General features: G+C 58.7%; 2 protein-coding genes across 2 annotated transcripts in view; both read right to left on the minus strand.

The window, feature by feature from the left end:
• The window catches only part of UNC119 (unc-119 lipid binding chaperone), a 30,982-nt gene extending 21,595 nt beyond the window's left edge, over nucleotides 1-9,387 (minus strand). The window contains exon 1 of the mRNA XM_005298267.4: nucleotides 9,112-9,387. Within this exon, the coding sequence (XP_005298324.2) occupies nucleotides 9,112-9,289 (178 nt within the window). The 5' untranslated portion in view covers nucleotides 9,290-9,387. The remainder of the gene's footprint in view (nucleotides 1-9,111) is intronic.
• A 3,523-nt stretch (nucleotides 9,388-12,910) lies between these two features.
• On the minus strand, nucleotides 12,911-22,755 carry PIGS (phosphatidylinositol glycan anchor biosynthesis class S). The gene is made up of 12 exons (XM_065573076.1): nucleotides 22,597-22,755; nucleotides 21,952-22,091; nucleotides 21,142-21,253; nucleotides 20,088-20,177; nucleotides 19,435-19,526; nucleotides 18,611-18,821; nucleotides 18,048-18,190; nucleotides 17,840-17,954; nucleotides 17,279-17,424; nucleotides 16,767-16,867; nucleotides 15,306-15,516; nucleotides 12,911-14,433 (listed from the first exon to the last, which is right to left on the minus strand). The coding sequence occupies exons 1-12, from the start codon at nucleotides 22,613-22,615 to the stop codon at nucleotides 14,158-14,160; spliced, it is 1,656 nt and encodes a 551-aa protein (XP_065429148.1). The 5' UTR covers nucleotides 22,616-22,755; the 3' UTR covers nucleotides 12,911-14,157.
• Between the last annotated feature and the right edge of the window lie 1,133 nt (nucleotides 22,756-23,888).

Here is a 23,888-nt window from a genome sequence, read left to right on the forward strand (position 1 = left end):
TGAAGGGACCCCACAGTGCGTCACTAGTGCTGTGGCGGAGGATGTTGTGGATAGAGTTCAGGCTCATGCTACGCCAAGCAAGGTACAGCAGTCCTCCAAGGGCTCTCCCGCAGTGCCCCAGCCACTGCAAAAGGGCCTCTCTGACAAACTAACCTTCACTGCCAATGGTCAGACTGGCCTGACGCCACCTCCCTGTATTAGCTGCCCACTGGCATGCAGGTGGGCCTCTGTTACAGGCTCCCTAGAGGTCAAATCGCCTCTCCCAGGAAGACGCTGCCAAGCCAGGCTAGACCACAAGCCCCTTACACAGACATGGCTTATTGGGAAGCAAAGATAGATTAATAACAAAAACCAACTGTATGAAAGCAACTCATCATGTTGGAAATACAACTGTCCCCTACCGCCACCACTGCCATTGACCAGGTTTGCCAGAAAAGTTGCTGCAAAATGGAGAAGCAGCTCGAACAGCCTCCGACGTGACACAAGAACGGAGATGATGATATTCTACTAACACCACAGAAAATCCATTTTACTAAACTGAAGAGTCGGATAACCTTCTAAGTGCCCTTCAGGGCTGCAGTCCGTCAGCCCAATCAATTCATCCTGGGCAAGCTACGTTTGCTAAACTGACCATAAACCTGCCAGCAGAGACCAGACAGGCGGAGACATGAGTTCGCCTATCCATTCCTTAGAGCCCCTCTTGCCGAGGGGGGTTCATGGATTGGACTCAGGCACTATTTGGCAAACCAACTCCCCAGCACTTCTTTGGTAGCAGTGTCATAATTAGACCTATGATTTTACTCTGCCTGGGAACTTAACTGTAAGAAGTGCGTAAACATTCATCAGCTGTCACCGTGACCTCTAACAATAAATGAAGATGTGAAACAGTGCAAAAGGAAGACAGAAAAACGGAATTAGTCTAAACAAAAAGACCTCCAAACTGAAGGACTGTGTGAAAATCATGCCTGGTAAACAAGAACAGTGTAAGAGCAGAAGTCAATGAACCAAAATTGCTGAATTGGAAATTAGGCCTAATTGGTGGACAAATCATGAGGAAATAGACTATTCCACCCATCCCTGCCTTTCTCTGGGGGGAAAGCTGGCTAGCACTACACTGGCTGGCTGAAAGGCAAGAGACAGAGAAGGAGTAAACTTCACCATTATGGTTGCCACCCTTAGTCTCTCCTGAGACCCGAGACCTTCTTCATCCTAATCCTGACCAGATGGGGCCAGAAAGGGACCCAAATGACAGCACCACCTCCCCAGCGCTAGCTATATCCCTACTGCCCCCTGGGAGGTGAGACTGTCTCCCCCACACATCCAATAAACGTGCCCTTACCTTCCCACCTTATTTCTTCTCTTTCCTATCCCTCTCCTTTTCCTTTCTGCCTATCAGGAGTCTGGCTCAGCCAGCCAAGCCTGCAATATCTTGCAACATTGCCGTGAGCCTGTGGCCAGACAGCAGCTAAAAGCAGTGCGCTAACCAGCCCAATGCTGGTACAAGTTGCCAGGTCTCGGACGGCTGGTCGGACTGTGTGTTGGGCCTGTGTTTCCAGCAGGGAGGCTTCAAGTAAAAGTCAGCCCCAGAGCCAGAAGCTGCACTGCCTCTCTTTGCTAGGTACGGGCACGTGTCTTGTTCTGCTTTTTAGGAACCAGGATCAGATTAAGAGACTGTCCGATGAGGGGTTTTTCCTTCTATTCTTCAGCTAAAGGAAAAGGGATGTTACAACAACAGTCTTGTTTCACATCTTACATTTCAAAGGCTTTAACTATTTTTCCTTCTTTTCTGCATCTTTAACAGAAGGCAATGTGTTTGCCATGGCCCTAAGCAGGCCAAGGCCTCTTTATAGCAAATCCAAACCTGTTTTAACGCTGTTTATCAATGGACAGTGTCAGGGTCATGTGAACACCTCTCTCCCTGGGCCCATGTTTTCCACTAAATTAATACAACAGTGGCCCCATCAGTTTCTGGAGCATTTAGGCATTTTTCACATTCCAAACATGTGGCCTGGAATCATGGCAGAATAGCAGCAAAATCAACTCCCTTGGATTTTGTCTATGCTTGGCACTAGCCCCAACTGAGCCACTGGTAGCCAGTTTCTGGCAGGGCTCCTCCAGCGCAAGTCGTGACTTTCCTCATCACATTTGGAGTTTGCACCATGGCAGCTACAACAGCCACCAACAATGGATGATCCCCCAAGACAGACAAAGCCTTAGACCTTCACTTGGAAAAGGTGAAATGCTACCAAATGCCACAATGCTACAGAAGGGATCTAACTGCACCCTGCCTAGATACACATTAGCCCCTGCAACCTGTGTATCCACCAGTCTTCATTATTTCCAGCATGCCTGAGCACAGCAGAGCGAGGGTATCCCCCACAGGCATGGACACCTTTCTGGGCGGGCAGTGCCCTCCTGACTCCTTGGCCAACCCAGGCTGTGTTCCTAGAGCGGGTGTCAGCCCTAGATTTACAGAGGGACATTTCTTCCCCTCCAGCTGCGCTTGTAATTAACTGCAATCTGAAATTAGCTTTGCCCTCTCCCCGGTAATCCCAAGTTAATCAGGCTCTAAGGTTTTCCTCTTGTTGTGAGTGTGGCTGTAAGAGCAAGTGACAAATCCTGCTAATAGCAAAGCAAATGCTCCACTGGCCTTCTGTTTAATCCATCTGGAGCAATGCCAGAGGTGAGCTCGTGGAGGAGACAGTGCTTTAGTAACAGCAACCCTGCATTCTCCACACAGCCAGCTCTTGATAGGTCTGGTGCAGGGCAAGGCAATGGAACTTGGGGGAGGTCACATTAAGAGGACACAATACACCCAGGATAGCTTGGACAGCATCTTCCCCCCTTAAGCTTATTAGGGGCAGGGAAACATTGAAAACACAGGCCAGCTGGCTTTCCTGGCTTCCTGCATACATCAGCAAACAGAAGGAGCTTCCGTGAATTGGAAGCAAGTGTTCCTTTGCCACAGGGTTCACCAAATGTTGTACACAGCACCTCTCACCACAGCCAGTCAGCTGCCCTGAGCCATCTAAAAGGCTAGTCCCTTGTGAGCTAGATTTACCAGTGTCCCCTTTGGGAGCGGAGACCTCCTTCCACCAGCTTGTGGTTCCATAACAGGGCTCCCACAGCGCACTCGCGGACGGCTCAGCGCTAAGCCGGTTTTTAATGTCAGCGGGTATTACTGTGGTAATTGCTGAGTAACCAGCCCGGACATTGGAGAGAGCAGCTGTTCCTCTTACATAAAACCATAGCATTTTAGACACAGTTCTGCTGGCTCCACCCCCGAGCTGCCAGCTCCACCAAGCCAGCCCCTTCCTGGGGGCGTTTCAGTGCCAGTCCAAAGGACACTCAAGCCAGAGGGCTTGGAAGAGCAGCACCATGCATCCTGCATTCAGAGTCACGTTTTTTCCAACCCAGGGGTTAGGGATTCCGAGTTCAAAACACCAGAAAACAGCAGCTGGGAGAAGTCCTGGGGCCTGCTTCCTGCCCCCAGCATCACAGGACCTTAACCCTCAGGGCCCTGGAGAACTGCCTCTTCCAGCCTTTGTCATGGCTGGCCAATTTCACAAGTGCTTCAGGAACCCTGGCGAGTCTCTGCACAAAGCAGAGTGGCCAGGGGATGAGATAAACACACGGAGAACTAGAAGGGGCATTGCTGGCAATGAGATCACAGAATTCTAAACATGTCGCCTAGTCTCTAAAGTACGTGTCACTGCAGCATCTCAGCACCTAAGCCAGTCTAGCCCATGCTGGGCCTGGACCCATTAGAACCGGGTTAGCAGAAGACTTCTTAGCCTTGCTCTGCCATAACCGGGATCCCTCAGCACAGCAGACTAGCGAATCTCCACAGGGCACAATGGAAGGCCCATTCTTGGACCCGATTAACCCAGGTTATTCACTCTGGTAATGACTCTGTCCCAGGTGAAAGGCTGATGCTCATTCACAGCAATAGAAAGAAGCCTCTGAAGTGCTCCAGGTGAGGAGGCACTTCAGTTGTCCAAGGGTTTGACTTATAAAAGCCTGCGCAGCCTTTTGCTATAGCCAGGGGTCACCATCCCCACACGTCTGAACTGAACTTCCTGCACTAGGACCCGCGCACCTTGGGCCTCACCACTGCCTAGGAACAATGAGAAGAAACTAAACCGTGCAAAGCATTGAAGGTGCCGTAGCCCGAGCTACATTTGTAGCAGCGTGTGCTGCGATGAGTCAGATCCCAGGGACAATACCGCAGACAGAGCTTCACCAACCCAACGGCCAGCCCAGCGCCACCAGCTGACTCAAAGCAGCTCCAAGAGTGACACTTTGGGGGAAGGACGGAAGGAATGAGAGCGCGAGCCACTGCAGCGCCAGGGAAGTGTGGCTGGATCTTGTCCCATAGCCTGGAAGGGCAAAAGCCCCAAGCAACCTTACTGCTGCAATACCAAGGCTTTCCAGCAGCAAGAAGGGTCTTTGCACATTTCCTCCCAGGGCTGAGCTGATGTAACACGCGAAGAGCAGGGAGAAGGGTTGGCGAAAGACCAACTCTGTTTCAAATGCTGCCCATTTCCTGGGTTTGGGATTTTCTAAGCCGTACACTAGGAGAGTTCACCTAGTATCTAGAGTCAGCTCTGGACTGGGACAAGCACCTAAAGGAACAAGGCTGGTCCACTGGGCCTAGGGGAGCTTAACTTGAGAACAGCTAGGACAGAAAACAACTCTGAGCACTTGCATTTCACACTTACCCTCAGAGTGCCAGGGGAGCCTAGAGTAGGTTTCCCTGCCAAACCGGCTCCCCTCAACCACCCTCTGCGCCCCACCGGCAGGAAAGGGCTGAGACTGGAGGAGATGTCAGCCTCCCTCCCACAGCCAGTGCTCCTTCCCATCCCTGCAGCGCCTTGCACAGGGAGAGACAGGACTGCAAGAACGGCTGGATGTTTTCAGCATCTGTTTGCGCCCGTTTGCCGAGTGCCATGTACAATTTGACATATTCTGTGGATTTCAATTATTTATGCAGTAGGAATGAAAAAGGAGCCTTCAGCCTCTAAAGCGAATGGTGTCCAAAAGAGGAATAGGCACTGAAAAGCGTGTTTCGAAAAACCATCCTTCTGCACTTCCAGGGGCAAGGGATGGGTACTGTAGGCAGGACCAATGCACCAGGACCTGGCGCAGATCTTGTGTATCTCTTGAGCAAAATGAGCTCCATCAACTGTGCATGGGGGGATGGTCTGTGTCTGCAACACCACTACATTCCACATGTGCCTTCGGTGCAGCCCCTGCCCTGCAAAGACACTGCCCAGCACGCTCCTTAGGTGCCCGTGGCAAGGCCTGGCACCAGCCAGCTACGATACTCGTCCCACATCCACATTCTGCACAGCCCAGTGACGAAGAAACAAGGCCCTGGGAAGGAGTGAGGGGAGGCTCCTGCCAGGCACAGAACACCTCCAGAGCCAGCCTGTCCCAGGGACAGGACTGATCCTGCAGCAGTTGGGCTCTTCTTCTCAAGCGGAGCATCCATCATGCCACCTGCCCAGTCACAGCACGACCCTGATGGGGAGCCAAACAAGGGAAGGGGAGTCACTCTCTCTGCTTGTTAGCAGCCCCTGCCTGTCTGCTCTGGAACATGCGGCTGGTAATGGAAGGTTGGGAAACCCCTGTGCTCGAGACGGGGAACGTGCACATGGCTCACAGGGCAGCAGGGTCCTGGCACGCAGACACCATGGGGATGGCAGGGGAACATTCTGCAGAAGTAAAGCTCTCAAGCTCTCATAGGGACCTGCTCAAGAAGCGTCAAGGGACAAGGCCATCAAAGGACGTAACTAAATGGTTTGTTTCTGGAACTGCTGTCCCGTACTTAGAGAAGGTGGCTACAAGTGATCATCCTGTTCCCAGCTTGATATGCAAACTTGGGCAACTAATTTAACTTCCCAACATTGCACTAGGCTGCTAGATCTGGGAGAGCAGAATGCTTTACAAGCACCAATCCACAGTGGGAAGGATCATTTACGTTAGTGTCAGATTGTAATATATATATATATATACACATGTGTATTCCCTTGAAAACTCTACATGAGAGAGCATGCCTGGACATGTCAACCACAGATACACCCAGACACGGCTACCAAGCACCAGCGCCAGTTTCATGGCCTGTCACAAAATATTTTAAATGCTTGTTTAAACACCGGCACACTTATCTGGAGCAACCATACCGGTGTTTGCCAAACCACACAAACAACGTACTTCATCCTCTATGGCACAGCTGCTCTAACCATGGGACGCAAGAGCCGTGTCCTCCGTGCACAGCGTGAGAGGCCGGAAAGTCACCCACAGCACTCCGCCCAAGTATCTTAGCTGGGCGCTGGGAGGAATCTTTCCCCTAGTGCCACAGAGTGTTAACAGCCACTCCTCAGAGGAGCCTCGAGACCCCTAATGCTCCTCCCACAAGAGCAGAGGATCTGGGCAGGACCTCTCCTTGCCCCTACCCCTGCTGCCCCGGGAGCACTCACAGGGGATACACCCCCCCTGCACAGCCTCCCAAGCCCTACTTCCCCAGATCCACTGACATCACTCAGGTGCCGTTTTCGCGCCAGACTCTTCGGGGCTCCTGTTCCAAATGCCATCAGCCAGGCACAAGGCTTAGCATGGAGTACCAGGAGTGACCCCCCCTCTTCCATACCTGCAGAGCCCTTCTCCTGCCCCCATGGGCCAAAGAGGCTTGGGAGCAGCACTGTCATGGGCTTTAGCAGGGGCCTCTCTGGGGATGATGACTGGCCAGCAGACCAGGAACCCTGCTTCTGCAGAGCTTTGGGCTCGGCTAGCCACCGCCTTCTTTCTCTCTGCCACAAGAACTGGCATCTACAATGTAAAGTGGCAGATTCCTGAAATTACAATTTACAACCGAGAATCAGTAGCAACGTAGAAATTGTGAGAAACGATTGTTTTAATTTCTTGCAAAGAGAGTGAAGCCCACCTGAGCTGGGAAACAGCACATCTTTCCCTCGGGATCAGCCTCCAGCAATGCCACACTGAGCCCCACTGTGTCCCCCATTCTAGGCACAGGTGTGGGGTGGCCTAGTCCTACTCCTAGTGGTGTCTGTATTATAAAAGCACTCGCACATTGGCACTAGCTGGCCCCAGTGAGGCAGTCAGCGGAGGCCAAGGAGACCGAACCTCCAAGTCCCATCACATCATGCTTGAGGCGCGCTGATGGACAGCACAACAGCCTGTTCCTCGGAGAGAAACGGTCAGTCAGCAGGGCTAATAATTCAGTACCTTTCACCAGCTCTAATTGGGGGCAGGGGGAGGCCTTGCAAATCTGTTGCCACAGTTGCTAGCATCTGAAGAGTTGGCTCCCCCTTGAACCCACACGGTGCAAGGGGAGACCTGGAAGCACTCCCCCTCCCCTCCGCAGAGGCCCTTGCTAGAGAGACCTGCAGCTCCATGGCCCCTCTTGGTGCATGGAGGAACAGAAACTGGGACAGCAGAGACTCCCTTTCACAGCCTCGACCTCCCCCTCCTCTTGCAGCAGCATGAGAGCTCCCAGCAAAGCCAGCAGTGCGGGAGAGGAGCGTTTAAGCACAGACTATTTATGCTAGAACCATAAAATGATTCAGCAGGCTCAGAAAACCCCCCCGGAATCTATTTTAAGAGACAGTCCTGGCTCAGCAAACCACGTTTCTGTTTCAGCTCCTGCCCCTCTTCCCGAGTGGAGATGGGGCAGCCACTCCAGCTGCCCCCGTCCAGTGACCTGTCATGCCGACGCTTTTCTGCCACTAGAACAAGCTGCCAAAGCGTCCCTAGCCTCAGACTAGCAAAGCCCCCGATTCCACAGCCAGGCCCGCTGGTGAGAGGTACCGCTGCCAGCAGCAGCCAGGGCACTCCGCTCACACGTGGGCCTCTCGCAAACACAGAACCCAGACCACTGAGCTTCAGACCAGGTCTGGTCTCCCGGGCTCGTGTCTCTGGGCGTCGAGCTAGGGAACATGCCGCACAAAGCCACCAGCTCAAGCTGTGCCACGGTCTGTCCACTGGGGCAGAGGCCCATTGCTGTCCCGCTGGAGCGGTCCTCCTCTGACAAGGCCAAGTGGCTGAAGGACCAGGGCCCTGCTGAATTCGGAGACCTAGCTGGCCCTGCGGTTTCAGGGTTCAAGCACCAGGCTGTCAGCCTATATTAGTCAGTGCCCACTTCTTCTCGAGAAGGCGCTGTCCTGCGTAGCCCCGTAGTCCTCAGACGGCCCACACAGCCCGAGGGCTGGGCCAGGCGCTGGCAGTAAATAACCACTGGTGGGGCTGCACTTTGGGGAGGGGCAGTAGAGGATGGATATGGAGCTAGAGAACAGACATGCAATCCAAGGGGTCTCAGATAGTCCCCCCACCCAGTCTCCACCCGTCCCCAACTGGGCAAAGCAGGGGTTCAGCCCAGGCACAGAACCCAGGGCAGATGAAGAGGAAATACTCAGACCCCCCCCGGCCAGGCCGGCAGATCTCAAAGTGAAGGGCCAGGCCCCAGCTGCTGAGACCTTAGGGAACAAGGGATTACTGGAGCCTGAGCAGAGAAAACCCTGACCCCAGCCAGATAGGGAGCAGCGATGGGACGGGAGCCCTGTACAAGCGCTGCACCCCTGGGCCACAGACAGCCCACTGTGGGGTGGGCACACCTCTTCCTTGGAGGGGCTGGGACCCCACGGGGGCAGGGAAGAGGTGCGCCAAGGCCCCACGGGGGGAGGGAAGGGAAGATAGGGGGCCGGGGCCCCATGGGGAAAGATAAGATGGGGGGCCGGGGCCCCTCTCCAAGGGCAGGCTGAGACCCCACAGGGGGAGGGAAGATGGGGGGCTGGGACCCCACGGGGGGAGGGAAGATGGGGGGCTGAAGCCCCATGGGGGGAGGGAAGATGGGGGGCCGGGGCCCCACTCCAAGGGCAGGCTGAGACCCCACAGGGGGAGGGAAGATGGGGGGCTGGGACCCCACGGGGGGAGGGAAGATGGGGGGCTGAAGCCCCATGGGGGAAGGGAAGACGGGGGACCGGGGGCCCTCTCCAAGGGCAGGCTGAGACCCCACGGGGGGAGGGAAGATGGGGGGCCGGGGCCCCACGGCAGGACACGGGCCCTCTCTCCCAGCGTCAGGCCCGCACTCACCGCCCGTGATTTTCTGCAGCCCCAGCACGTCCTCGGGGCCGATGAGCGGCTTCCGCAGCAGCTCCTCCTCGGGGCCCGCGGCCGCCGCCCCGCCGCCCTTCTTCACCCTCATGGCCGCGGCCCCGCCGCTGCCCCGCCGGCCGGAGCGAGTGTCAGCGCGGAGAGCGGGCTCGCTCATCCCCCGCCCGCGGCCCCGCTCGGCGCCTTTGCCGGCAAAGCCCCCGCGCTGCCGCCGGCTGCGGCCCGGCCGCCTGGCTCCGCCCGCGCCGGGGAGGGGCCGCCCGGCCCCGCCCCGGGACAGGCCCCCAGCAGGGCGGGGTCATTGCTGGCCGGGGGCCCCAGGCCGTGACTTTCGCCGGCTCCTCCCGCACGGCGCGGGGAAGGGTTTGCCTGAGCCCCCCTCGCCCCCAGGACAAGCTCTCCAGCCGGGCCGGCTGCCAGGGAGCCCAAGACCCAGCTGTCTAACCCCCGCACAGGTGTAGGGCTGTTTGAACCGCAGCCTCCCCCCCGCACAGGGTCTGGCCCTTCCCGTCACCCTACAGCCCTGGCGAACAGCGGGAACATCCCCACCTCAGTGGGGTTTGGCCACCCAGCCTGTGAGGTGGGTGCACAGACCTGGCTGTTTTCTGGCTGTCTTCCATCAAAGCCCTGAGAAACCAGCTACTGTACCCGACACCCAGCACTGACCACCCACTTCACTGGCACCCAGGGCAAGAAACACATAGTGCGCCCCCTTAATTAGAGGGTGCAGCCAGGGCCGGTTTTAGGCCGATTCTCCGGACTCGGGCCCCACGCCTTAGGCTCACCAGCGGCGCTCTGACAGCATTTCAGCGGCAGCAGCGGGGTCCGCTCCGGGCTCCTCGGTGGCATTTTAGCAGCAGGAGGTCCTTTAGTGCTGCGGAAGACCCCGACCACTGCCGGGTCCTAAAACCTGCCCTGGGTGCAGCCTTCACAAAGCCAGGGTGCAAGTCCCCTGTCCTAAATGGTCCAGTGCACACCCTAGTCCCATCTCTTCTATGGCAGAGCCATTTGGCCTTGTGGGGAGTGTTCTTAGAGAAGAGACCCTGCAAATCAGTATAGAGCAAAGCACGGATTATACACGGGGGAGGTTCGATGGGCTCTCTCCAGCTCACAGCCAGCCTCCAAGCAGCACCGAGCATTGCTATTGCAAAACAGCACCTTCCCCTCGAAGCTCAAATTTTCAGAGGACTGTGAATCAGCTGCAGAAACAAGACAAAGGCTACAGCTTGCAGTCAGTGCCTGAGATCTCCCCATCTCCCACAGCTTTTATTTTAAGCAGTGTGGAGTTGATGGAATTTTTAATACAGAAACATTTCTTGAGCTTCTATTTCTCAAAAATAGCTTTGTTTAGACCCACAAGGATGCAGGCCCATCTCCTAATTTGAAATTGGATATAGCATAAACTGAAAGCAGAAATAGGCATTCCCTAAGATTTAATAGGAATAATTAAGGTGGATACATCATGTCAGTCCAGACTAGCAGAAGGTGCAAGTTTTGAAGAATAAAGAAGAGGTAGGTGCAGGTTAGGTATTTCACACTATTTCAAGGTACACACAAACACTGGCTCCTTTACCAGTTCAGCTAGCCCCAGCACTGGACTTGGCCTGGGCTTAGATACTGCGGCTGCAGGGACCGCGTAGGCCACACAGCATCATGCTGCAGTTCAAAAAGCACTTGCTGGGGGTCCGCACTGAAGTGAGGGGTACGTGGCGTTGGCTCCTCATTTTCAACGGCTAAATTGTATGAAGAAGCTAGAAGTCTGTTAAAATACTGCCGCTGGGTCAGCCCAGGCGAGAGGAGTTAGCTCCGTTCTAGACTAACACCCAACACTTCAGACTAATGGAAATGCACCGCATTGCTGCTGATCCAAGTCACCCTACCCTCTCCCAGCCTTCCCCATTACGGAAACAGAGGGGGGGCTGGCTTTTGGAAACACGGCTTCTCAAAGTAGCAATGTCTGAGCCTGGAACATAGCGGACACATGAAAACTCACTCTGCCTAGGACGTTCAGTCCCCGTCCAGAGGGAACAGTAAGAGGTACAGCAGGTCAAGGGGTTAGCAAAACTGGGTGAGGGGACCAGAATGATACAGCAGGGGGTGGATTGAGGTGGGGGGTAGTGGAGTAACGGGGGAGGGGGGTCTAGTAGGAGCTGCTGCCCATGGCTGAAGCCCCAGTGCCCCTCATTACACCTTACTACAGTCATACTCAACAGGGGTAGTTAGGGTGTCTACACTGCCCACATTACAGCAGCCAGGGCAGCACAGTCGCGCTTCATCACCAGGGGCGAGCTCTCCTGGCGATAAAAAATAACCACCGCGAACAAGCGCTGGTAGCTTTATGGCCAGGTGCGGCTCCCAGCGATAAAGCGCTGTCTAGACTGGTGCTTTTCAGCGCTAAAACTTTTGTTTCACACCCCTGAAGGACTGAAGTTTTAGCGCTGAAAGTGGCAATGTATTCACAGCCTTAGATAAGTAACAGCCCTGACCCAACAGCAGTGTTTGGAGACACCTTGCCTGATGCAGCTGCCACTCTCAGGGTAAACTTGCTGGATAAGGGAAGCAGACCAGCGTGGTTATTACAGTCAGAGCGTACGAGGAGAGGGATCTACTTGCTGACATATCAAGAGGATTTCATGCTACAAACCAAACCAAACAAGACTCTCTAGTCTAGAGCACTGCTTGGTGCCTCGGAAGTGCCTGCTGTGATTGCCCATTTAAAGGACGCTTAGTTAGGGTGGAGAGCCTGCAGTCTGTGGCATAGAGAGAGGAGAGGAAAGGAAAGGAAGGGGCGGGGCTTCGGAGAGTGACACAGCTCGGACTATTAGTGCAGAGAGAATATAACCAAGGCAGGCAGCAAGCTAAGGCTCACACATGAAGCTTGAAAACCCGAGACCGTAGCAAGGAGGCAAAGGGTTATGTTAGAGGTACTGAAGGGGGCTGTTACAGATAACGGGGCTCCCGGCAGAGGAGGGAGAGCCAAGCAGCACTGACGTATTTAGGCAGAAGTGGGACGCTGGCACAGAATTTTGTCAATGGACAGGGAGGTCATGGTCACACTTCGGAGGAATCAGGCACTCTTTGGGAGTCAAGAAAGAATCTAGTGCTGAGCATGTTCCACCCCGGATTGGCCGTGGTGGGGAGTTTGCCATTGCCTGGTAGAATGTGGAGAACTGCACAGTCAGGGCACCTAGGCCTACTCTGTGTGGTACCTGGTGCTCTGTGGTAGGTCAGGGAACTGTCCTTTCACCCTGGTTTTCTTGCCCACAGACCAGGCCCATCCTGTTGCAAGGTCCCTGGAACCACTGGTTGCAGCTCCTGAGATACAAGCAAGTAGTGTAGAAACTCTCAGGCCCTGCTCTCATCTCCAGGGAAGCACTTCCCCACAGCCAGCCCAATGCCCAGCAAATGCTTCCGCTCTTGCTCCACTGAGCTGGGACAGAACTGGACAGCTTCCAGCAGGGTCTAGCTCCCTGCAGCACCCTCTCCCACAGCACAGAGCAGCAAGGTCCTTCCCATTGGGAAGGACAGACGGACAGACATGCTGGGAGGGAGAGAGACTGGAGCGAGGCAGATGGCCAGGGTGAGCAGCACAACACTCTCCACACTGGATTTCCCAGAACCTAGCCCATCTGACAGGAAACCCTCCCAGGCTGACATACACAGGAGCCATCCCGTGAGAGAGCTGCACTGGCTTGGGCCACCCTGAGAAGCTCCAAGCCAGCCAGGGTGGCACAGGCTGCTTGAATTCCCAGGAAAGGAACGCTGCCTCTCAGCGGAGTCTGGCTTTTACTTTTATTAAAAAGAAACCTTGTTTTGTTCACCATTGATCAGTGCATCACTCTCATGTCTGCCCACCCCCCCCAGCCCACCTGCAAAACAGGGCCCCAGGCTCCCCTCACAGAGACCCACAGGCTGCCAGCCGTGGCAGGAAGCTAAGAAACCCAAGAGCCACTTTCTGAACGGCCCTGAAGGATGAGCAGCACTCACCTGCTGCAGCCACTGTGAGGAAGTGCTGCCCCAATGCACAGGCCCAGGCTGGCCTGTATATGCCCCCTACGTTGGGGAAGGTGGCAGGGTCACACTTGTGGATTAACCGCTCACAAGGGGAGGGACCCGGGTCCAGTGCACGTAGAGGGGACCCTGCCAATACCAAGGCTCTCAACAGGAATAAAAGGAAGGTGCCCCACAGGTCTCACTCCCGCTAAGCTAGGCAGCCCCAGGGGCACGCCATGTAGGGGCTGGGCTGGAAGGGTGCACTTCAGGCTGCTGAAGCACTCAGAGGGGACAGTCTCCAGAGCATCTCCCAATCCTTCCGACTCAAAGGAAAGCCCCTTCATCCAGGCACCGTGTGGGGAGTGCAAGCTTGACTCATACCCAGGGAGCCCCAAACTGCCTCCTCTGCTGTCTGGTGGTGGAGCTGGCTGCAGTAACTAGAAAAAGCAGAAGTGGCCCGAGCTCATCCACCTTAGACCCAGCCTGCAGGGGCATTTTGCACAGACGGCCAGTCACTCGCAGCTGTAGCCACTCTGCACTCCTTGGGGGAGATCTGTCCAGGCCAGCTGACGGGCTTGTGGGGCTCTTGCTAAGCGGCTGTTTAATTGAGGTGTAGACATTGGGGCTTGGACTGGAGCCCACGCTCTGGTACCTTGCCACCTTGCAGGGTCCTAGAGCCCGGGCTCCAGCCCAAGCCCAAAGAACCACACCGCAATGAAACAGCCCCTTAGCCGGAGTTGGCTGGCCCGGGCCAGCCGCAGGGGCCTAGCTGCAGCATAGGAGTCCCTGCTAACCCCCTAGGTAAAGGCAAAGGCGAACCCAAGAGCTTCATGCTGGGAAGTGGCCGTGCTGGGGCTAAGCCTCGGTTTCTGACCCAACACCCTATTTCTGCCAGACTTTCCACTCTTCCAGGATTCATGAAGAATCATCTGAGTCCAAGCCCTTTAACTGGGCCCGGACTGTTCCTACACAGACAGGCTGTCACGAGCTGGCTCTGAGCTCCCCTGCCCCATGGGGCAGCTGCAGACAGGCTCAGTCAGTTTTCATGGGCTCCTTCTTGCTCTGTTTGGCTTCCCGGAGGATCTTCACCAGGGACAGCAGGATGGGCACCGCCATCGGCAGGAAGAGTGGAATGTAGATGGCAAATTTCTGGTCATCAGGGAAGTAGAGGAGATGCAGCAGCGAAGGGTCAAAGAAGGCCCGCTCCGAGGAGGTGACCGCCTCTTTACTGGCCTGGAATGCTGAGCCCAGACGGCCAGAGGCCAGCTCCAGCATGGCGGTCTGCGCGGAGGCTACTGCATGGTATACCTGGATGGGACCACACAAAGGGTCAGTGCCCAGCAGTTCCCTGTCTGGCCCAGGCAGGTCAGGGGAGCTCCAGGCTCACACACTTGAGGCCTTAGGAGTGCCAGAAGCCGAGCAGATCCTGGATTGTCAAGTCTGGCTCTGCGCTAAGAAGTGACACTGGCCTCTACATATCCCTTCTCAGCACCCCACAGCCAGGGAGCGCCGAGCGTCAAGCCCCCTACTCCTACATGGTCACCAGACACGCTTTCTACGCTCTCAGCTACACCAGTGCAGTCCCATTCTCTTCAGTGGCTTGCACACGGAGTCACTGGGGCAAGACATGGGCCTGCAACAGGAACTTAGCGAACTGCTGCATTGACGCCACACAGGAAGGAAGGGCTGGAATCCACTCAGTGCCTCAGAGCTGCCTTGGCTCCAGGGTTACAACACCCCCCACCCCACCCCACCCCAGGGAGTGGATCTGCCACTTGTACGCTCACTTTTCAGCACAAACTTTCACTCAACGCCACCAAGGGGGTCTCAGCCCAGCAGAGGGGGGGGATGGGAGGATTTAGAAGGTCTCTCCCCAGTGAGGCTGTGGCAGTTTCTATTAATTCTAGGTCCAGGGCACAAGGGGGCGGTGATGCTGCAGAGGCAGAATTCTCAGCCCAGGAGAGGGCGCCCTTGTGTCCTCTATCTGACTCAAGCAGCCAGGCTTGGTCCAGCCTTCCAGGTTAAGGCCAACAATTTTCAGAAAGTTTCCCCATCCCCAAGAGGAGAAATTAATACACCAATCTGGGCAGTCAAGTCTCCAGCAGCAGCAACTCATGGGTCTCCTATGTGATGCTGGCAGCCCCCAACCTGTCATGGGGATCCTCCCAACACCCACCCACCTCAGAAGCAACATCATCCTTGATGACGATGTTCCCGATCTTGTCTAGCAGTTGGGCCAGGGAGGTGAGGGTGGTGGACACCGTGGCGATATTCTCCACCGTCCGGGTCCACAGCAGGCGGTCCAGCTCCCAGTCAGTCAGCCCCTTGTTCCCAGGGCTCTCCAGCAGGAACTCCTCTGGGAGCGGCACCTGGGAGATCCCAAACAACAACCTGGGGGGGAGAAGGGGCAGATCAGGTCTGTGCTGGCAAGGGAGGTCACCGGGCCAACTCTTCTGCAGGAGGTGTGAGCACGGGGAATGGGCACGTGGCAGAAATGTTCTCGTCTGCCTTTCCTGCAGGGAGTTCAGCCCTGACACAAGGTGCAGGTCTGAGTCCTGCTGCGCAAGGGGGCAGGTGCGAGTCAGGCTTCCCAAACACATTACTGCCGAGCTAAGGCAGAACGAGGCCGGTCCGTGACACTTATCAGAGGGGTAGCCATGTTAGTCTGAATCTGTAAAAAGCAACAGAGGGTCCTGTGGCACCTTTAAGACTAACAGAAGTATTGGGAGCATAAGCTTTCGTGGGTAAGAACCTCACTTCTTCAGATGCAAGTAATGGAAATTTCCAGAGGCAGGTATAAATCAGTATGGAGATAACGAGGTTAGTTCAATCAGGGAGGGTGAGGTGCTCTGCTAGCAGTTGAGGTGTGAACACCAAGGGAGGAGAAACTGCTTCTGTAGTTGGATAGCCATTCACAGTCTTTGTTTAATCCTGATCTGATGGTGTCAAACTTGCAAATGAACTGGAGCTCAGCAGTTTCTCCTTGGAGTCTGGTCCTGAAGTTTTTTTGCTGTAAGATGGCTACCTTTACATCTGCTATTGTGTGGCCAGGGAGGTTGAAGTGTTCTCCTACAGGTTTTTGTATATTGCCATTCCTGATATCTGACTTGTGTCCATTTATCCTCTTGCATAGTTCTTACCCACGAAAGCTTATGCTCCCAATACTTCTGTTAGTCTTAAAAGTGCCACAGGACTCTCTGTGACACTGTGGCTGAGAAGGGACAAGTTCACGGGATTGTGGGCTTTGTGGTCATGGGCCTTGGTCCAAGACCCACCAACGCTACTGAACAGCTGTCAGACAGGACAACTCCAGCCGCCAACACCCTAGGCCAGAGTGACGCAGCAGCTAAGGGGAGACAGGAGCCACATGCCACTGCCAATCCCCTAAGCCAGCCAGCGACCCGGGAGAAGCCTGTCCTCACATTGCCAGAGCGTCTAGGAGAAGTACAGAACCAGCCCCAGGCTGCAGAGCAGGGGAGTCAGAGGCAGCGTCTCTGCCCTGGCACACACCTCCCAGGGCAGGCAGGGTCTGCGCTCAGCCCCGGGGGCCACAGCCTCACGCTGCTCTGGGGGAACTGAACATAACGAATGCAGAGAATGGAAGGGCTGGGGCAGGGCGGAGGGGACAGCAGCGTCCTCACCGTAGCTGGGCCAGGAACACCTCCATCACTCGCACCATGTCCACGTCCACCCGAAGCGGGAGAGGGGCCTTGTCAGGAGCTGAGTGGTCGATGTTGTACACCTGCCAAGAGAGAGTGTCCAGGGCAGGCCTGACGCAGGCTATGCCTCACCCGGTCCCTGTTCTCCAGTCAGCCCACAGCTCTGGGCTACCCCGCAGTGCTGCCTTATTCAGGGAACGGCCAGGGGGCTCAGGCCCAGGCCGCGGCTAGCCTGGCCTCCCATCTCGGAGAGCGGCTGAGCCCAGCTGCATCGCAGGAAGGGCAAGTGGAAAAGCCCGTAGGGCGCCGTGGGCACTGCGGGGGCTGGAGGAGCTGGACCAGGAGCTCTCAAGCACAGCACAGGGCTCCAGCCGGCCAGTCCCAGCCAGTCCCAGCCCCCAGCACGGGGGCAGGGGACCAAAGGGACTGCCTAGGCCCTGCAGGGGGAGCAGAGCGGTGCTTTCTGCACACGGGGCAGGGCCCCTCCTCCTTACCATGATCCCACCCCAGCGGGGGCTGTGGAAGGCGTTGGTCCCCACAGCGGCGCCGTCCTTGTCCTGGATGTAGAGAGGGGAATGGACGCGCTCTGGCACGTACAGCAGGAAGTTCAACACGGGGTAGAGCGAAGTGGCGCTGGAACCTGCAGCAGCGCACAGTGAGCATCACGGCATTTTCGGGGCAGACCCCGGCAGGCAACAGGGACCCTGGGAAGCTGCCTGCAGGAGCTCAGCGTGGGGCACGTTACTGGGGCCAGGCTCAAGCTGCTCCTGAGAAGGGGTCAGCGGCCTGGGGGTTACATTGGTGCTTTCAATACGAGCCGTGCGTTGAGATCCCAGCCAGGTCAGGAACAGCACGAATTCGGCTGGGTCTCAGCCCATGCCTCTGACCGGGGATCTGCCCTTCTAACTAGTCAGCAGTATGGGGGCACAGGGCTGTGAGCGAGGGCTCTGTGGGGCAGAGCCTGTGCTGTGTCTTCTGGCACAGGTCTCCGCCGTTCCCCTCTGCACCACTAACCTCTCCAAGTGGCCACAGCAAGGACGCAAGGTGGCACTTACCCAGCCTGGCTTCCACCGGGTTAATGACGTGGGGGAGACTGAGCGCGCTCAGGATGAAACTGGAGGAGGCCTTGTCAAAGCGGGGCGAGACCCCCAGGACGGCATAGTACAGGATCTGAGGGGATCACCAAGGAGATGGATGTTGTGGGAAGATCACCCTGTGGCCAGCCTGGCTGGGACACCCTCCCTCCTCCTACCACCTTCTCACCTGGGAGTCCACCGAGAAGTTGGCCACTGAGCCCAGCTTGTCAAGGAAGGGCTGCACGTAGCTGTTGACAGCTGCCTCGATGTCCCAGTGCACATCGTGGGACTTGGGGTCTGGGTTCAATAAGCTGAAGGTGATCTCGTACCCTGGGAAGAGCAGAGAGCAGAGCCTGCCACCAACATCCCACTGCAAGGAGCTGCAGCAGCACATGCCAGGCCAGCACCTGCCAACGGCCCCGGACCCCCAGGGCAGGCGCGTGCGCAACGATTCCAGAGCAGAGCAGAGGCCAAGTGGGCCAGAGCGAGACCAGAGCTGCGCTCCAAGGAGTAACTGTGGGACGCAGCCTCCCGTTCCTGAGCTCAGGGGCTCCCTGACAGTGGCACTGGGTTGCTGGGGTGCACAGAGAACCCCGGAGTGTTGGTTACTCAAAGGGAGGGGGTGCCTGGGAATTCGAGGAGGGGGAGAGGAATGTGGCCCAAGTGGGCTCTGTGCTGCCCCCAGCCCTGCCCAAGGAAGACAGCGTGCTGCAGAGCACCATGGGAACAGCTCTCATGGCAGGCACCTACCCAGGCTGGATTTGAACGGGCGCCTCGTGTCCGTGCCGAGCTGGTCCATGGGGACGCGATCAGACAAGGCGGTGGTGATGGAGTCGGTGGTGAAGGACATGGCCTGCACAATCTGCCGCACCCGGTCACTAATGGCAGCCAGGACATCCCCTGGGCCCTGCGTACGCCTCATCACGGCGCTACGGTGCTTCCCGACGTACACACCAATGCCCTGTGGAGAAGGCAGGGCAGTGAGCCAGGACTCTGGGGGAGGCAAGGAGCACACATCTCCCCTCTCCTGGGACCGGAGAGCTCCCAGGGCAGCGTGCTCAGCCCGACAGGGGTGCCCCAGACTGACCCTTCTTGTGCCTGGACGCAGGATAACAGGGCTGGGAAGCTCCACGGACAGCGGCCTCAGGCAAAGAGGGTCTTGGATTGTTCTGCAGCTACTTCACTGAAGGGCAGGGGAGAGCTCACCAAATACACAGGAGATCCATGCCCCCTCCTGCCTATGGGGCGTGCACCAAGCAGCGTGGCAAGCGTCTCTCTTTCTGCAGAAGGATGTCCCTTCCAGCAATGCCCCCTCCCCCTCAGATCGCCCACCTCCCAGGCCCCTGCCAAGGCCCAGCCACATGACTCTGCCCCTCGTCCTATGCCTGGAGGAAAGAGAGCGACAGGGGAATAGGGCATCTTTCTGGGCAGGTCCCCGTCCAGCACAATCTCTCTGGGGGGTGTCTGCCTGCTTTCTTGCTCCAGGGACACAGCAGGCAGCCCCGGGACACTCCAAGCCACACTCCTGGTCCCAGAGCGAGGAGGTGGGGCACTCCCAGCAGAGGATGCTGTACCTGAGGCAGGAGAAGGGAGGTTTCCGGGATCACGTATACTGTCAGAGCGCCCACCGAGTCCTCCTGCAGCGGGAGCAGCTCAGCGTCTGCCTCTGGGAAGAGAAGGGAGTTAGTGTTGTTGGGAACCTCACCCCACACGTGTCAGGCGGCATCCCATGGGGGATGGAGCAGGCATTACCAGTTGCCCAAAGGAAGTATTCCAGAGAGGGGAATCCCTCATCTCTCTCCTAGCCCATCTCCAGCCGGGACTCCTGGTTCCCTCGCAGCCCCCACTACAACACAAGTCCGTGTCCACAGTCACCCCTAGGTCCCTGCCCCACCCCCAGGCTCCTGGAACTCCCCCCTGCCCTGGAGCAGCCCATCCCTATGCCCCAAGAGCTGCACATGGTAGTTAGCAGCAGCAACCCGGGTGACGTGCACCCTGGGAATGCCGGCTCGTTGCTCCCCACAACCGGGGTGTTTCTGGTAAGTACAGCAACAAACTGGCACCCCACCACCTGCATCCTAGTCGGGCCTAGAGACCGCAGAGCAGCAGCCGCAGGGCATGGCCAGCTGCACGGCCACCCCAGGAGAGCCAGGACTCCCTGCTCTTTGCCAGCTCTACCCCAGGGCAGCAGCCTAGCGTATCCTACCGAACCGGTGCAACCCTGTACCTTGCACGGTGGCCATGGCCAAGGCTGCCTGCTCCGTGGCGGTCGCACTCCGATAAGTCGTCTCATAGCGGGCCGTAACGCTGGTTTTTGCTGCGGGGAAGGAAGAGAGAGCAGGTGAGGCCAGCTGGCCCTATGTGCTGTGCTCTCCAGCACCAGGGCCCTGCTCTGGTAACCCTGATAAGGAACCAGGGCTGAAAGGGACACAGCACCTTCTCCCAGCTGTGCGCATGCCCTAAGCCTCCCCTTAGGCCAGTGCTGGGCCCCAGTTCCCAGAGCTGAGCAAGGCCTCCCGGCCCGGCCGGTCCATCCCAACAGGCAGGACAGGTCCCTAGGGTTTGCCCAGTCTGATGTGTCACAAGGGACGGGGCTCCCCTCCCTGGGAAGATAACTTCAGCATGACCTACCTCACGGGCAGGGAGCTTCCTTCCCTTCGTTTTACTCCGATTCTCGTTACCCACCCATGTGCCCCTCCCACCTCATGGTGTGTGTCCCCAGACACTCGGGAACATTGTGCTCCAGCTAACCTCAGCTCTCGGAACTGTCCCTCCTCAGTGGCTCCCTCCGGCCTCGCTCCAGCGCTGCAGGCGGGGAGCAGTCAGTGCCCCCTGCTCTTCACCCTCCACGCCTGTATCTCACCAGCCAGTCCCTCTCTAGCTCACTGCCTAATTGCACTGGGGTCACAAGAGGCTCCTGCTTGGAGGAGAGCAGCTCCAGCCTTTCACGGCTTGGAACAAGGTAAGAAACTTCCCGTGTCATTAGTCGCCACCATGACTAATCTGTGGGGGACAGTCCCAGCCCCAGAGTGGGCCTAGCTCCTGCAGCTGGAGGGGAGAAATGGGGACACCACTTGCCTAGTTGAGCTAGTCCCTGCAGGGCCATGGTGGACGGGGCTGCTGGCCTCCATTGCACTAGCTCAAAGCCATCTGTAGGAGGCCGTGAGCTCAGCAACAGCCAAGGGGAGAGACGGGGACAGTGGGGAGAGTCGGGGGAGAGATTAAAGCGAACAAAGGGGTTACAGCAAAAGCACAACCCCCCAGCAGTCAGAGGTTCTTACGGTTTAACAGGCTCTCCTCCTCCTGTGTGTCTGTGAAAGGGAGTCTCCTCCACTGAGCTCCTGGCAGAGCCCCCTTGGCAAAGACCACCGAGACGGGCACAGTCAGCTGGAACTGAGCAAACAGCAGCATAAGCCACGGCCCCTACCACCGTCCCAGCCTCCGTCAACCCCCCGCACCTCCTCACAGCCCTTCTGGGAGCCCCAGCACCACCCAGAGCCCTGGGGCCCCCTAGAACTTCAACAGTATCCGAACCCTGTGAAGGGAGACCCATGAATTGCTGCTGCCACCAACTGGAAACTCCTGCGTCTGCATCAAGAGTCGGTGCCAGAAACCGCTGACAGATGTAGGACATTCAGCCCTTCCCAAGGGGGAACGGCCGTCGGGGCAGCAAACGCCGGCTGGGGTGGGCCGGCCGCAGGCACAGGGCTAGCAAAGCACCCCAGAGCCTGAGCTCTCCCCGTACTACCGGCGCCTGGTCCCAGAACTACCACCCAGCACGGAGGCCTAAGGGCAGTGCTGTGCCGAGCCACGGGCCGGGCCCAGCCAGGCAGCATCCGCTCCCCCGGGGCTGCAGCCGTCACAGGCCGGCCAGGAGGGAGAACACACGGCTGGTCTTCGCACCGGGCCCCGAGGGGGGGGCGCAGAGCGAGGCCGGCCCTGGTCTCTCTCCCCCCCTCCCACGCTGGGAGCGAGGGCAGCTGGTTCCCGGGGAGGGGCCCGGCGCCCCGCTCCCCCCCCCCCCCCGGCGCCCCGCTCCCCCCCCCCCCCCCCCGGCGCCCCGCTCCCCCCCCCCCCCCCCGGCGCCCTACCCGGAGCGAGCCCAGCGCGCCGATCCCCGCGTAGGGCAGCGAGGCCCGGTACGTCTCCGTCGTCTTCCACCAGAGCGGCAGCCCCAGCACCAGGGCGACGGCGGCGAAGGAGAGAGCAGCGCGCTTCCCCCGGGCCTTCTCTGCGGGCAGAGACACGGGCAATGGCGGGGGCCGGTACCCCCGCTCCCCCCCCGGCCCGGCTCCCCTCTCCCCACCCCCGCCCCCCGGCTCCCCCCGCTCCCCCCCCGGCCCGGCCCGGCTCCCCTCCCCCTCACTCCCCCCCCCCGGCCCGGCTCCCCTCTCCCCACCCCCCGGCTCCCCCCGGTACCCCCCGCTCCCCGCTCCCCCCCGGCCCCGGCCCCCCTCTCCCCACCCCCGCCCCCTCGCTCCCCCCCCGGCCCGGCCCGGCTCCCCTCTCCCCACCCCCCGCTCCCCGCTCCCCCGCCGGGCCGGGCCGGGCCGGGCCGGGCCGGCCCCCCGCTCCCCCCTCCCCGCCCCCCGGCCCGGCTCCCCCTCACTCCCGGCCCGGCTCCCCCACGGCTCCCCTCAACCAGCCCCTCTCCCGCTCCCCCCGCCCCGCGCCCAGGACGCCTGGGTTCCGCCCCCCGCTGTCATGTGGGGCCCCATCACCTCCCGGCTCCGCACCTGCCTCGTCAGCCGCCATCCTCTCGCCCGACTGCTCTTCCCGGACCTCCAGGGGCGGGGCCTGCCCGCAGCCGGGGAAACCAGCCGGCAGCCAATCGGCGCAGACCGACAGCAGCACTGACCAATCAACGCTGACTAAGAGAACCGGGGGCGGGTCGCGAAGATTCCTGTCCGGTACGGGTCCCTCAGAGGGACACGGCGGGGGAGGGGGCCGTCCGGTACAGGGGCCCGCGAGAGAGAGAGGTGTGGGCGGGTCCAGGCTGCACACAGAGCACCTCCGCCCGGCCAGCGGGGCCCCCGGCCCTCCCCGGGCACTGCACCCCTCCCCCAACACTGCACCCACACCCCGCCCTCCCCGGGCACTGCACCCCTCCCCCGACACTGCACCCACACCCCGCCCTCCTTGGGCACTGTGCCCCTCCCCCGACACTGCACCCACGCCCCACCCTCCCCAGCATTGGGCACTGCGCCCCTCCCCCAGCACTGCACCCACACCCCGCCCTCCCCGGGCACTGCGCCCCTCCCCCAGCACTGCACCCACACCCTGCCCTCCCCAGTCCTGGTCACTACACCCACACCCCACCCTTCCTGAGCACTGTGCCTGGGCACTGCACCCACACCCCGTCCTCCATGGGCATTGCGCCCGGTCACTGCGCCCCTCCCCCAGCACCACACCCCGCCCTCCCCGTCACTGCACCCCTGCCCCAGTACTGCACCCCCACACCCCCACCCCAGGCCTTGCATACGCATCGCACCCTTCTCAGCCCCAGTCACTGCACCCACACCCCACCCTCCCTGGCATTGGATACTGTGCCCTTCCCCCACCATAGTCACTTCACTGCACCCCAGCCCCAGGCACTGCACACACACACTGCCCTCCCCCACACCGAGCACTGGACACCCCCCCCCCAAGCCCTGGGCACCGCACACTCACCCAGGCACTGCACACACACCCTGACCCGGTCACTGCAACTCTCCCTCCCCTTGCTAGTGTCCCCCCCTCCGTCCCCCAGCATCAGGCACTGCACACCTCCCCCCAACCCTCCTAATTAACTCATAATCCAGTATCAGTGCCTCACTGACTGCTTTCCTGCAAGGGGATTCTCGGTCCAGGAAACCTGAGCAGAGCACAGGACGGGGACCCAGGCCTAGTCAAGGGCTGGCCCCACTTCTCTCCATAACTGCTACTCAGACCTTGTAGGAAGGAGGCATTTGACCTTTCTGCCTCCGTTTCCCCACCTGTACAACACAGCTACCATTCCTGTAGGCAGGTGAAATTGGCAAGAGCCCTG

Source organism: Chrysemys picta, chromosome 19 (genome assembly GCF_011386835.1).
Source record: "Chrysemys picta bellii isolate R12L10 chromosome 19, ASM1138683v2, whole genome shotgun sequence".
NCBI lineage: Eukaryota > Metazoa > Chordata > Testudines > Emydidae > Chrysemys > Chrysemys picta.

What these genes read in the sequence shown, in the direction of transcription:
- PIGS (XM_065573076.1), bottom strand. An exon ending in GCGCGCTGGGCTCGCTCCGG is followed by an intron (nt 21,254 to 21,951) that starts GTAGGGCGCCGG and finishes CTGTTTGCTCAG; the next exon opens with TTCCAGCTGACTGTGCCCGT. An exon ending in GGAGGAGAGCCTGTTAAACC is followed by an intron (nt 20,178 to 21,141) that starts GTAAGAACCTCT and finishes CCTTCCCCGCAG; the next exon opens with CAAAAACCAGCGTTACGGCC.